This window comes from Capricornis sumatraensis, chromosome 12 (assembly GCF_032405125.1).
Source record: "Capricornis sumatraensis isolate serow.1 chromosome 12, serow.2, whole genome shotgun sequence".
Taxonomy (NCBI): Eukaryota; Metazoa; Chordata; class Mammalia; order Artiodactyla; family Bovidae; genus Capricornis; species Capricornis sumatraensis.
In genome coordinates this window covers 22291472-22305149 of record NC_091080.1, presented here as the reverse complement: position 1 = coordinate 22305149, position 13678 = coordinate 22291472, and the positions used below count along the sequence as shown (strand labels likewise).

Genomic DNA, 13678 nt, shown 5'->3' with positions numbered 1-13678 from the left:
GAACTAGTCTTTCAAAGTTCGTGTAGTTAGGAGCAACAACAGCAGAAGCAGCAGCAGTGATCATAATCGTGACACTGAGAGCAAACGTTCCTTCTCAGCACAATGTACCCAGAGCTATTCTAGGCACTTAAATCACTGCAGAGGTGACTACAGTCATGAAATTAAAAGACGCTTCCTCCTTGGAAGGAAAGCTATGACCAACCTAGACAGCATATTCAAAAGCAGAGACATTACTTTGCCAACAAAGGTCCGTCTAGTCAAGGCTACGGTTTTTCCAGTGGTCATGTATGGATGCGAGAGTTGGACTGTGAAGAAAGCTGAGCGCTGAAGAATTGATGCTTTTGAACTGTGGTGTTGGAGAAGACTCTTGAGAGTCCCTTGGACTGCAAGGAGATCCAACCAGTCCATTCTGAAGGAGATCAGCCCTGAGTGTTCTTTGGAGGGAATGATGCTAAAGCTGAAGCTCCAGTACTTTGGCCACCTCATGTGAAGAGTTGACTCATTGGAAAAAACTCTGATGCTGGGAGGGATTGGAGGCAGGAGGAGAAGGGGACGACCGAGGATGAGATGGCTGGATGGCATCACGGACTCGATGGATGTGAGTCTGAGTTAACTCTGGGATTTGGTGATGCACAGGGAGGCCTGGAGTGCTGTAATTCATGGGGTCACAAAGAGTCAGACACGACTGAGTTGAATGGGTGTTAACTTATTTAAACATCACAAAAAAGTAGGTATGTTATTACCCCCATTTTACAAATGAGGAAATCACAGAGAACTTAAGTATTCTACCCAAGTTTATATGTAATAAAAGTATAAGCAAAAATTTAATGATTGCAAACAGTTGTGATATAATAGTATTAATTTTCATTTGCACTGTTAATTATTTTCATATTATCTTCTTGCCTTCATTAATAATTCTGTTGTTTTATATTCTAGTAAATTAATACCTTTTCCCTTATTCAACATGAAAAATTAAAAGTATAAATTCATTTTCAGTTAAAACTGGAAAAGTAGAGAAATAGTTAATAGTCTTTAAGCAACTACATGTTAATTCCCTGGCAAAAATAACTTCAGTAGAGACAGGGTTGTAACTGGATTTAAAAACTTAATGTAGCAGTAAGGATTATCAATGATCTAGGCTGATCAATAGAACTCAAGGGACCAATGAATTATTTAAATGCCACGTGTTATGCTTGTGAGGCCTGCAGCTTCCATATTATTCTCAAAGAAATCTGAAAGCTAAAACAAGCTAAAATCTTCAGTTTTGGTAGTTACGCTTTGTAGAGGAAAATTAAGATAATTAGCCATGTTTGGTCCCCAAATTCTTAGTTTATGATGATGATTTCCAGATTAAATGATAAAAAGGGATGCGAGAGTACCTGACAATAGTCTAAACAATGTTACCTTCATTATTTCAGCATTCATGAATACCTAAGCTTTAATTTCTGAAAAACCTCGTTAAAAACAAAAATGCAAATAGTTTATTTCATACTAAGAAGCTGTTCGAAAACAGAAAGCAGAGTTACATTTTATCTAATCCCAAAATAATCTTATCACAGTTTTCTTACCAGTTAATGACTCTTTCGCATCATCTTCTTTTAACTCATCTTTGGAATCATCTGTCTCTGTGCTATCATAATCGAATGACTGATTAACTAGTTCAGAGGAGTGAACTGGCTGGTCATCCATCACTTTAAGTAGCAAGAGGAGAAATATGTTTGAATGAGCAAAAATTAGATCCATAAATATTAACGTATTCTTGGAAAATTGAAATATAAACTCAAAGAAATTTCCCATTCACAAATAAGCACTGATTGGCAGTGAACTCTGGGGTCATGTGATGTCTGTTAAATATTAATACTAGAGACTATAAAAGGAAATATTTTAAAATCTCAAAACTATATTTTTAGCAGAAGAGAAAAATTCAATCTAAGAACTTCGAGAATGAAAGACAAGTCCAACTACAAGTTACAATTCGTAAAGGGTTTCTGAATATTATTCAAAGTTAAGTTTTAGTCGGTTACCTCAAATTCTAAGTGCACGTATTACAGGAATACAGAAAAACTAAAATAGAGGTGGAACTTTTACAAAAACTTAAAAAAGCAACATAAACATTTAAGAGATAAATGTTAAGAAAATATTTTCAAAGTAGCTTATAGGCTTGATTTTCTTTTAAGAATGTAACAGATTCCAGTTAAAAAATTTAATTTCAGAAATATGATTTAAAAGTAATTTGTAATTTTATTTTAACATTTTCAGTGTACTTTATCTCTGAAATTCTTTTAACGTGTGTCTAGTCTGACCAGTGGGCTTCCCAGTTGGAGCTAGTGGTAAAGAATCTGCCTGCCAATGCAGGAGACTCAAGACTTGTGGGTTCAATCCCTGGCGGAGGGTTGGGGGCAAGATCCCATGGAGTAGGAAATGGCACCCCACTCCCATATTCTTGCCTGGAAAATTCCATGGGCAGAGAAGCCTGGTGGGCTATAGCCCACGGGCTGTAAAGTCAGACACGACTGAGCACACAGTCTGACCAATCTGAAAATTCTCTTGTGCTTGCAAGAAGAATGTTGCCAACTTCAGAAGCTGCTTCTGTTAACGTGTACCTTTTCCGGCCTCCTCAATGACTTGCCTCACTGCTTTCTTTAAACTGTTTGCCCGCAGCATTATTTCCCTTGGTTTGACAGCTTTCTGGGAAGAGGGTTTTGTAGTGTCATCCAAGAGATGTTCCTTGCTCTCACACAAGGATTCTTCGCTGGAAGATTCCACAGCATCTTCTACCATGAGAGGGCTGATGCCTGGGAGAACTGGACCTGCCTGGGACTCTGTGTGCAAAGCCTGGAGCAGTTGTTCAAGCTTCTCATTTAGGATGGAACACTAAGAAAACAAAAACATAGTGATGAATCTTCATTTAGTGGAGATGGAAAGTGATAGTTTAAATGAATGGTTTTCAATTTTTTAGAGGAAAGATGCCTACATTGATGTTTATCATTAATTTTGTTGCTGTTTAGTCCCTAAGTCATGTCCGACTCTTTGTGACCTCATGGACTGTAGCCCACCAGGCTCCTCTGTCCATGGGATTTCCTAGGCAAGAATACTGGAGTGGGTTGCCATTTCCTTCTCCACGAGATTTTCCTGATCCAGGGATTGAACCCGAGTCTCCTTCATTGGCAGGTGGATTCTTTATCACGGAGCCACCTGGGAAGCCGTTATCATTAATTGGCTATCTATTATAAATTATACTTTAGATACCTATGGACTAAATAACTTTAATTTTTTTTTACACTGCACAATTATTTTGTCAATTTACTTCCAGAACTATTTAAACTCCATTGCATGGGTGAAAAATCTTTACACTCCTCCTAAAGGTATTTTTCCTTAAAAGAAAACAAAGTTTCATGATAAAGTGACACATTACACAAACAATTTACACATTATACAAAATTTGCTATACATTAGACGAAACATGGACTTCCCAGGTGGTGTGAATAGTAAAAAAAAAAAACAAAAAAAAAACAAACCCTGCTTGCCAATGCAGGAGACATAAGGGTTCAGCCCCTGGGTTGGGAAGATCCCCTGGCTGCTGCTGCTGCTGCTAAGTCACTTCAGTCGTGTCTGACTCTGTGCAACCCCATAGATGGCAGCCCACCAGGCTCCCCCATCCCTGGGATTCTCCAGGCAAGAACACTGGAGTGGGTTGCCATTGCCTTCTCCTATGCATGAAAGTGAAAAGTGAAAGTGACGTCGCTCAGTTGTGTCCGACTCTTCGTGACCCCATGGACGCAGCCCACCAGGCTCCTCTGTCCATGGGATTTTCCAGACAGGGGTACTGGAGTGGGGTGCCACTGCCTTCTCCAAGATCCCTTGGAGGAGGGCAAAGAACTCACTCCAGTATTCTTACCTGGAGAATCCCATGGACAGAGAAGCCTGGCAGACTACAGTCTATGGGGTCACAAAGAGTTGGACATGAATGAAGAAGCTTGGCACACACGCATTCACGCAAAACACTGAATAAACATTTAAGTGATCAACTTACGGCACTGTCTGGAGCATCACAAATCTCCAAATCTGGCTGAGTCTTGTAAACACACCTTCAAAGCTTTGGTTTTGCAAAGGAGTGTGAGTACTTAAGGGATTATTGGCTCAAAGAAAGTGAAAAGGAACGTGCCCAGGATAGGAAATAATGATGCCAAAAAAAAAACAAGTGCTGGGCCCTTGTTTCCTTCTGCTTTTTTGAATCCCTAAGGGTAAAGAAACATTTAGGACTGAAGGTATGGATCACGCTGCTTAGTTGCTTCAGTCGTGCCTGACTCTGTGAGAACCTAAAGACCACAGCCCGCCAGGCTCCTCTGTCCATGGCACTCTCCAGGCAAAATTATCGGAGTGGAGTGCCATTTCCTTCTCCAGGGATCTTCCCGACTCCGGGATTGAACCCACGTCTCTTATGTCTCCTACTGGCAGGCAAGTTCTTTATCACTAGCTCCATCTGGGAAGCCCAAAGCTACTGATGCCGCTGCCTAATGTACCTGTTATCTCCACACAAATTCCCAGTCCTCTCTGCCTTTTTTTGATCACAGGCCAGGACAAAGTAACAGCAGAAACAGTCAGGAGAAAAGCGTGTGATACAGGGTCTCTGTTTTCTGAAGCTCTCCACAGAGAATAAAATTACGAGAAAGAGGCTGAAAACTTCAGATGTATTATTTCTATTTTCTTTCCCTTCCACTCAATCCAACCACCATCCACAGCTGGGTAAGATCATGCCTTTGCAAAGCCCCAGAGAGCCAAACCGTCTGTAAGAATGCCCTGTTGTTAGCAAATGAAAGCAAAGACAGTGGCTTTCAGGGTTCAGTAAACTGTTCTTATTTTAGCCTAAGACAGCTCACAAAGGGAAAAAAAGTACCTATCAAGAAAAAAGGCAAAGCAAGAGGCAGAAACCTGAAAGATGCTGAGGACTATAACATCTGGGGAATCCGAACAACCATGCTGGCAGGGAACTTGGGCGGCCAAGGTTTGCCTGGAAATGGAAAACCATTCCTCCCCGCTCTGGAGCACCAGCTGCCTAGCAATTTCCCCCATATGACCCAACTACTGTGCATTTCTCCTTCAGAACGTCAACCAGTGGGGAAAAGGAGGTGAGTGACCAGATTTGGATTGTTGGTCTTCAGCAATGCAGTTTTCGTACGTACCAATGGGAGGGAGGTCCAAGATGGATATTTGTAAACCTCTAACTGGTTCACTTCATTGTAAAGCAGAAACTAACATGACATTATAAAGCAATTATACTCCAAAAACATGGGAAAAAATAGCGTATATTTTAAATCCTCATATCTGATACAAAAGCAATTTTCTCTTGCCTTGAGATGCCTAGGCAGGAAAGCCACTTAATCAATTTAGCTGTGAAACAGTTTGAGGTTCACATTGTAAAAGACCTTCCCGCCCCGAAAGTGTCCCGCTTACTTTACTGGCCACGGCATCAGCTGCAACAGCTTTTTCCAGCGTTTTCTCATGTGCTTTCTCTACTTTGGCAACGAAGTCCTTTACAGTCTCACAAAGTATCCTTTGAGCAAAAGAAATTGTGCAATTCAGGAAACTCAGAAAGCTGCTTTGCTTTGATTTACAAACATATTTAAAAATAAGCACAATTGAGTAAACTGTTAAAAGATCAGGATCATTGCTTTATAAACCCAAACTTATATTTGCACTGTGGCGGGCCCTAGGTCAGTTCAGGACATTCGAAGTGATAAATGAATATATGAATAAGCCTTGCTCCACATAACTGAAATAAGTCTTTTTAAGGTTATATCAAGTTTTTCTCAAATATTTAAATGCTTTAAATTCTTGAGAAGAGTAGTTTTAGATCGTATTTAAAAAATAAAACATTATCTTCTGCGTCTTACGTATTCTTAGAAATTGCAGTGTTGAACAACAAACAAAAAAATTTGTCACTGACGATGTCCCTGTTGCTCTTTATTCATTATATGTGTATCTTGAAAGTATATCTTTCCTGAAGAGAAAAGAAGTTGTACATTATGCTGGAAACCAGCTTGCCACTTGAACTGACTTATATTCTCTGTAAATCCAATCTCCTCCCCACCCCCCTTAAGGTAATAATGCAATACCACGCAGACTAATTGAATTTAGGTCTTGTTGGTGTCAGCAATACACGGTTTATCTGTTTGTTTCTTTTAATTACATTTGGTTTCTTTGCAATGAAACAGACTAAAAAGAAAAAAAAATCATCTGAAATAAAAACAAAATTTGTCAAAAGTCTAGAACTGGTGTTGGATTAAAAACTACAACCGACAGAATGGTATGAGCAGCTTTCTGAAGCAGGAGCTTATAAAGTGATTCTTGAAAACAAAAATCAGACTATTTAAAAAATAGCATTTCTCTTTAACATTGATAGAAGTTGAGGAATTTTAAGAAAAAGATTCTACCAGTTATTTTTTCTATTATGCTGACAATTTTCTCTGGTATGTGAGCAACATTAAGTTTTCAGATACTTAAATAACTATGAAATCAAGCCATTCAATAGATATAGGGGACACACACACACTCCAAACCTTCACATTTATCATCTAAGAAATAAATTACTCCAAACAATTTTTGTTTTGTCCTTTGGCAACAATTTCTAGGTGTCACTTGGACAAAAGGTAATACTTCCTAACCTTCAACCTTTTTGACCACCCTTTTAAACTCAAATTTCTACAGAGACTCTAGTTTATTGGAGATTCATTCATGTGTTTCCTGTCATTTGGTCTTCTTTGTTTTATGTATAATACTTCTATGGAATTTCTTGAAATATTAAGACAGGCTACTATGAAATTTCTTCTATGGACTTTAGGATTCTGTGTTAGGAGAACACTGGCCACTGAGCTGGAGGAATCTCATGGTTCATTAAGTTCCATATTCCAGAAGATAGAGGACATTTATCATAATCCAGAGAATGGATTCACTTCCTGTTATACCTAAATGGGTAGAGTTTTTAAACAGAAATAAAATATATACTTAAAAGCAGTATGATTTCAAAGTCACACCAACCAGGAACTTGCAAAATTGGGGAAAAACAGGTTTAAGATGTACTTACCATAGTAACACAAAAAACACTCTCCAACTGATACAATTTCCCCCTTAATACATAAAGATTTCCAGAAAACACGTACAAAAATCAAATGAATGAAAGTGGCACATGGACCTTCAAACAGAGCTAAAAATATTTTAAATTTCTAATTACATATTTATTAATGTTAATTATTATTTTAATGAAGCATTTCCAGCACTGTATTTCTTTAGTTTTGCTCTCACTTCAAGCTGAACAAACACATGCATTGAATATTCAGTTGAACCTAACAGAAGTCCACAGTTAGCACGCCTGATGGTTCCCACCATCATCTCGATTATGAGATCCATACTTAGCAGCAGCAGTACCGTCGTTTATCAGTTTTTCACTTATTTTTTATGAGAGATAAATGACAAAAAAACACGCAAATGCTACAGTAAGAAAAATATGGCAATGGTGCCCAAACAGGATCACATATTGGTAGGCAGGGACCATACTATCAGAATCCGAAAATTTCATTTTTAATCTGATATTAAGAAGTTCCAATCAAAAATTAAAGGTGATTTACAAGTATCAATGCATAGCATCTTAAAATCCCTGGCTACCTATGTGCTCTGAGGAAAGAGTCTTAACGACTATATATCATACCTCATCTGTTCAGTGAGGGGGGTTGCCTAAGTTAGTCCCCAAATCTAAAATTCTATGGTTCTAAGACAATGATTCCAATTTTATTATTTTGTTTCCTGCTAGTGATCCCGTTTTTTGAGAAGTTTTGTCCACAGAGCAAATTGCATTTACTTAATAACCTGTTTTTCATTTTTATTAATAAATGGCATCTATAATGACTAATTAGTGCTTCTGAATCTCAGAAGATAACTCATGTTGTCTTACTGGACTGGCAAAATTTCAAAGTCAAAGAAATATTGATGTTGTGTTGATGAACTACATTAGTTAACCTACTTATTAGCTATGCTGATGAAATACAGCTTTTTCATCAGCATTTTTAACATTTAAAAATAGTTAAAAATAGCTTAAGCTACTGAGAATTACTATCTTATGAAACAAATATAAACATAAAAAACAGGAGGTTTATTTTAGAAATGTTCTGCCTCAATACTGTATCCTTCAATAATTAAATGGCACTAACAAGAGAAGGAAATGCTTTATCTGGTGGTGCTCAGAAGAATGTGAGTGTGAATGTGTGTTATTTTTTTCTAAGCACTGAGTTGTACCTTTGTGGTTTGAGCACATTATTGTGTATGTGTCATGCCTCAATAACACAATTTTTTAAAAGCAGGGAGATATATTATAGATTTTCCACATTTTAGAGGCATAAAACCTAAAGGCAATCTGCACCTTGTTAGGATTTTGATTTGAATGAATCAATGTTTTTAAAAAAAAGAACTTCAAGAAAGTTAAAGAAATGGAATATAAGTTGAGTAATTATTATTAATTTTATTAGACTTTTAAAAAATTATTGGATATACAAACTGAAAGTAGAATAAAATGATTTCCAGGATTTGCTTAGATATACCAGCAAGAGAAAGTGGGGAGTAGATAACAAAATATTGACAAAATACTGAAGCTGAGTGATAGGTATGGTAGAAAATCATTATACTGATGTCTCAATTTTTTCGTATGTCTGTAAAAAGTCTGTAACAAAAATCAAGTAGGGACCTTCCTTGGTAGTCCAGCAGCTAAGACTCTGCACTTCCACTGCAGTGGACGCAGGTTTAATCCCTGGTTGGGGAACTAAGATTCTGCATGCCACTTGGTGAGGCCAAAAGAAAAAAAAAACAACTCAAAAATATACTATACTGGTATAAAAATATACTATATTGGTACTATATTACTGGCATAGTAAAAACATACTATACTGGTAGTATTACTATATTACTGGTACAAAGTTATTGCATATAGTCCCATCTTTTCTCTCTTGAACCTCATGATGGCAAATGCCCTTGAATTTTAATCGGCAGTTGCAAAGGTTGGGCCCCTGGGCAGGTCTGGGCTCCCGGAAGAGTGACAAGATGGGACCAGGACAGGAAGAGAGTCTGCTTAAAGGCAAGTGAGCCAGGCAGGGAGGAATCCAAAGCTAAGCTAACAGCAGAGGCTAGATAAGGAGCCAGGTCAAGGTCAAAAAAAAAATGTGAAATGCAGCTGGGTAAAACATGAGGTGACGACACCATAATTTAATACAGCACTCTGTACTTCATAAGTTCTATATTTATTTCGTTCCTCAAGTTAGTTCCCCTAAGAGTTCCATGGGGGAGGAAGGACAGGCATTCTTTCCATTCTTACACTTGATAAAACAGACATGGGTCACAAAGCCAGCAAACGGCTGAATCTCATCTAGGACCTCAGACTGACACGGCCCAGCACTGCGACTTACGTCAGTGGTTTTCAAGCTATTTTTCAGAAATATTTCAAGGATTCCACCAAGGCTAGATTAAAATTTCATTTAGAAATATAGACTATAATTTTAAAACTGTTCTCAAATCATTAAGCATGTAAGAGAACAATACTATGTTAGCTTTTAACTTTGAATTCACTACTTTTTGTGCAAGTCTTAGACTATATTCAACGCAGTTTCCAGCTATTTCTGTATTTTATGTTGGTTACATAGTTGTAAGGAAATTGTCCTCAATTAATAAATAAAAGTGGCATCCTTACAATTACATAACCAATGAAATACAGATAACTGGAAACTGCATTGAATATAAACTAAAACTGTCACCTGTAACCTTATTGCTTATTTCTTTTTTTTTTTTGCTTATTTCTTGTAAATAACCAAAAACTTAATCCTATCCAGTGTATTAATGTCAACAAAACAGAATTTTAGTTCTTAAATATTGAGATTCTTCATAAAATTTTATTTAAAAAAATGTTGTAAGTCAATTATACTCTTAAAGAAATAAAATAAAAAATATATAAAAAGTAAAGGAGGCAGTAACCAAACACATCAAATACACAAAATTCAATATTAAAGCTCTGCTAACATCCAAACTAAGAAAGTGGCCAAATACAATATTTACTTAACTATATTGAAGAATAACTCTGCAACTTTTTATACCTTTAAAAAGGTCCCACTTCAACTTTTCATGTTTTCTAACAATATCTTTTAAAATGTCCTGAAAAGAAGAAGTTGACTCATAGGGCCAGAGTGGAGATGCAAATAGCTTCCTTGTAGAAGTAACTTAAGAAATACCTAAGGAAGTAACTTAGTATATGGATCTGGCCCAAGATGAAAAAGGCCATAGGAAGTGTTAAGGCCTGGGACAAAGTTGAGATTTGTACATTTCACCATAAAGCAATAGAACTGATTAGAAAACACCCAACCGAGGCATCAAACCCAAAAACCCAGTAGCAGCACTGTCCATCAAAAGAGCTCTGGAGCCCACCAGGCTGGACAACCAGTGTGTTCCCTTGACTTACACTGCTCAACTCTTTTCCTACGGCTCAGTCGAATCCCCTTCCTGGGGGTTATAGCATCAAAAGCAACTGTCACTACATTTGTACTTTTGTCACAAGCAAATTTGTTTATAATGATTTATCTTGTCTTTCCTTGATTTTTTGCTAATTAAGTATATAACATACTAAGTTTTATGTTTTTTTTTCTTCCACCACTTTCCCATCCCTTTTCTTTACTTCCTCTTTCTCACTTCTTTCTGTGTATCAGTAATATTTCCTTGCAAAACCAGAATCCTTTTTTTGGGCTCCAAAATCACTGCAGATGGTGACTGCAGCCATGAAATTAAAAGACGCTTACTCCTTGGAAGAAAAGTAATGACCAACCTAGATAGTATATTCAAAGGCAGAAACATTACTTTGCCAACAAAGTCTGTCTAGTCAAGGCTATGGTTTCTCCAGTGGTCATGTGTGGATGTGAGAGTTGGACTGTGAAGAAAGCTGAGTGCCGAAGAATTGATGCTTTTGAACTGTGGTGCTGGAGAAGATTCCTGAGAGTCTCTTGGACTGCAAGGGGATACAACCTGTCCATTCTGAAGGAGATCAGCCTTGGGTGTTCCTTGGAAGGAATGATGCTAAAGCTGAAACTCCAGTACTTTGGCTACCTCATGCGAAGAGTTGACTCATTGGAAAAGACTCTGATGCTGGGAGGGATTGGGGGCAGGAGGAGAAGGGGACGACAGAGGATGAGATGGCTGGATGGCATCACTGACTCGATGGATGTGAGTCTGAGTGAACTCCGGGAGTTGGTGATGGACAGGGAGGCCTGGCGTGCTGCGATTCATGGGGTTGCAAAGAGTCGGACACAACTGAGCGACTGAACTGAACTGAACTGAACTAACTAAAGCATGTTTTTACTTTCACTTATTAGTTGAAAATTTGAATGCGTTTCACCCCTTCCGCCAGCTGATTTTCCATTTCTCATGACGGCAGTAGAGGATGCTTCCAACCAAAATGCTAAATCCTACCCCGGCAACATTTGGAATAATAAAATCAGGTAGTTTGGGGGTCCATGTATGGAGTCAACAACTAAAATCTGATCACTTTGAATTCAAATATAATTACAAAATTTAACCATACTGAGAAATGTCATTTTGAAAAATCTCATTGTTATTTTCCTTTTTCTGATGTAAACGACCCCTAAACAGTAGTGCTTATGGAAATAATGAATTATAGTGTTTTCCACATCATAATCAATCATAAATGTTTGTTTAAATAAGAAAGATAAAATGCTTTCCTCGCATTTTCGTCATATAACTATTTCATGACTTGAACGCCACAACTCACTTGGCAGAAGATATGACCACTGCATGTTCATCAGAATTGAGGATTTTTGTAAGATGAGCTGCAACTGAGTCTTCATAAATTGTCATCTGAAAAAGATAAAGAAAACCTACCCTGTATTACTGTTGCTGGCATTCATACAACTCTGTCATTAGTGCTTCAAACATGGGGTCATCTTGACGCATGTGACACACAGCAATGGCTATAATGAAATATAAGTGACTTTAATGAAATAAACACATCTATGAGAGTCATCATACAAAACAGATAAGTATTTCCTTTCTCTGAAAGGTTCTTAGTTTCTGGATTCCTCAATTCATATTCTCAGAGAAACCCAGAAAATCCATTTAAAATTTTGTAGGAAGTTTCATTGAAAATCTTTTACACTAAAAATAGCCTTCTTCCATGAAGTTACAGCTGTACCTTATTTAGTGACTACACATATGATAAAAGTAAACTGTCTAGCTTTATTTTATATGCTAGGAGATAGACATCTCTGAAGTAAGAAAAGCAAAATAATCTCCTCCTTTCGTCCCTTTGGAGAGAAAATTGGTAACATTAAAAAATTCCATGACGAAGAAAGATTGGTTCCTATAAAACCTTTATGTTTATAGTTGGATAAAATATTCTTATAAACAAAAACAAAAATGCTGCTGGAAATAAAGTAGAAAATATATTCATCTTTAACAGTAATTATTAAATATTAGTAATTAGGGCTTCTCGGGTGGAACTAGTGGTAAAGAACCTGCCTGCCAATGCAGGAGACATAAGAGACACAGGTTCAATCCCTGGGTGGGGATGATCCCCTGGAGGAGGGCATGGCAACCCACTCCAGTGTTCTTGCCTGGAGAATCCCATGGACAGAGCAGCCTACCGGGCTACAGTCCATGGCGTCACAAGGAGTCGGATGTGACTGAAGTGATTTAGCACACAAGCCCCTCTGGGTGGCAGGACTATATATAAAATTTTCCTTTTCTTTGTTAGATGTTTTTGTATTTTCCCAATTTTTTAGAAGCAGTTTATGCTATTTCTATATTGGGGAAAAAATTTAAATACAATTAGTTTCTTTAAGAAATAAAGCCCATGTTTCTAGATATTATTCCCTTCCTTAGTTTTGACAAGATCATAATTTTCTTAATGACAAAACAAAGATTTCAACTGTAAAATAAACAGATGAATTTTCCTAGAGGGAAAAATCAGCTGTCATAGATCAAACGGTCTTAGTAAGTCAGAGAATAATCCTTTGAAAATTATGTTCTTTTTAAAATCTCCAGTGCTTTGAGGTTTAATCAGAATGTTGAGTCTTTAAGAACGTCTAAAAGTTGTAGTTATTAAGAGTCTGGAGCAGGGATGGAATGAAGGGCACTGTCTTCCTTTGTTTTATTTTGATCAACAGGCTTAACCTAGAGAACCTTAACCTAGGGAGGTTATCCTGATACGCCCTCAACATAGCGGACAAAGCAGGAAGAGAGAAATTCTACAATATTCTGGCAACAAGTATTGGTGTGCTTGGAGGTTATTTAAGGGAGCTGGGTGAACACCTAAGAATCAAACAGGTGCTCATGGCTGAGGCAAGACATGAGTGAAAGCTGAGAGGAGCCTGGCATCAGCTGGCTTCCCTAGAGCCCTGCTGGAAAGAGTAAACCGACAGGAAGACTATTCAGGGAGAATTCTCCTGGGGTGGGAGCAAGGGGGTCTGCATGTGCGGTGCTTTCCACACCTCATCACCTCCTTCAGTCCTCCCAACAAGGCGCCTCCTCAACAGATGAGGTCCATGAAGACGAGACCCACGAAGGCGAGTGATGTGGCTGAATTCACACAGCCAAGGAGGGTGTCGGGGAAGGACCCTAACTGGGATGGTAAGGATTC

General features: G+C 37.9%; 1 protein-coding gene across 2 annotated transcripts in view; it reads right to left on the bottom strand.

The window, feature by feature from the left end:
• Window positions 1–13678, bottom strand: part of DGKH (diacylglycerol kinase eta) — a 193207-nt gene that overhangs the window by 38047 nt on the left and 141482 nt on the right. For both annotated transcript variants that reach the window (XM_068984345.1, XM_068984346.1), the window contains 4 exons: window positions 11813–11898; window positions 5455–5554; window positions 2604–2874; window positions 1569–1691 (listed from right to left, as the gene is read on the bottom strand). In XM_068984345.1, coding sequence (XP_068840446.1) covers window positions 1569–1691; window positions 2604–2874; window positions 5455–5554; window positions 11813–11898 — 580 coding nt within the window. The remainder of the gene's footprint in view (window positions 1–1568; window positions 1692–2603; window positions 2875–5454; window positions 5555–11812; window positions 11899–13678) is intronic.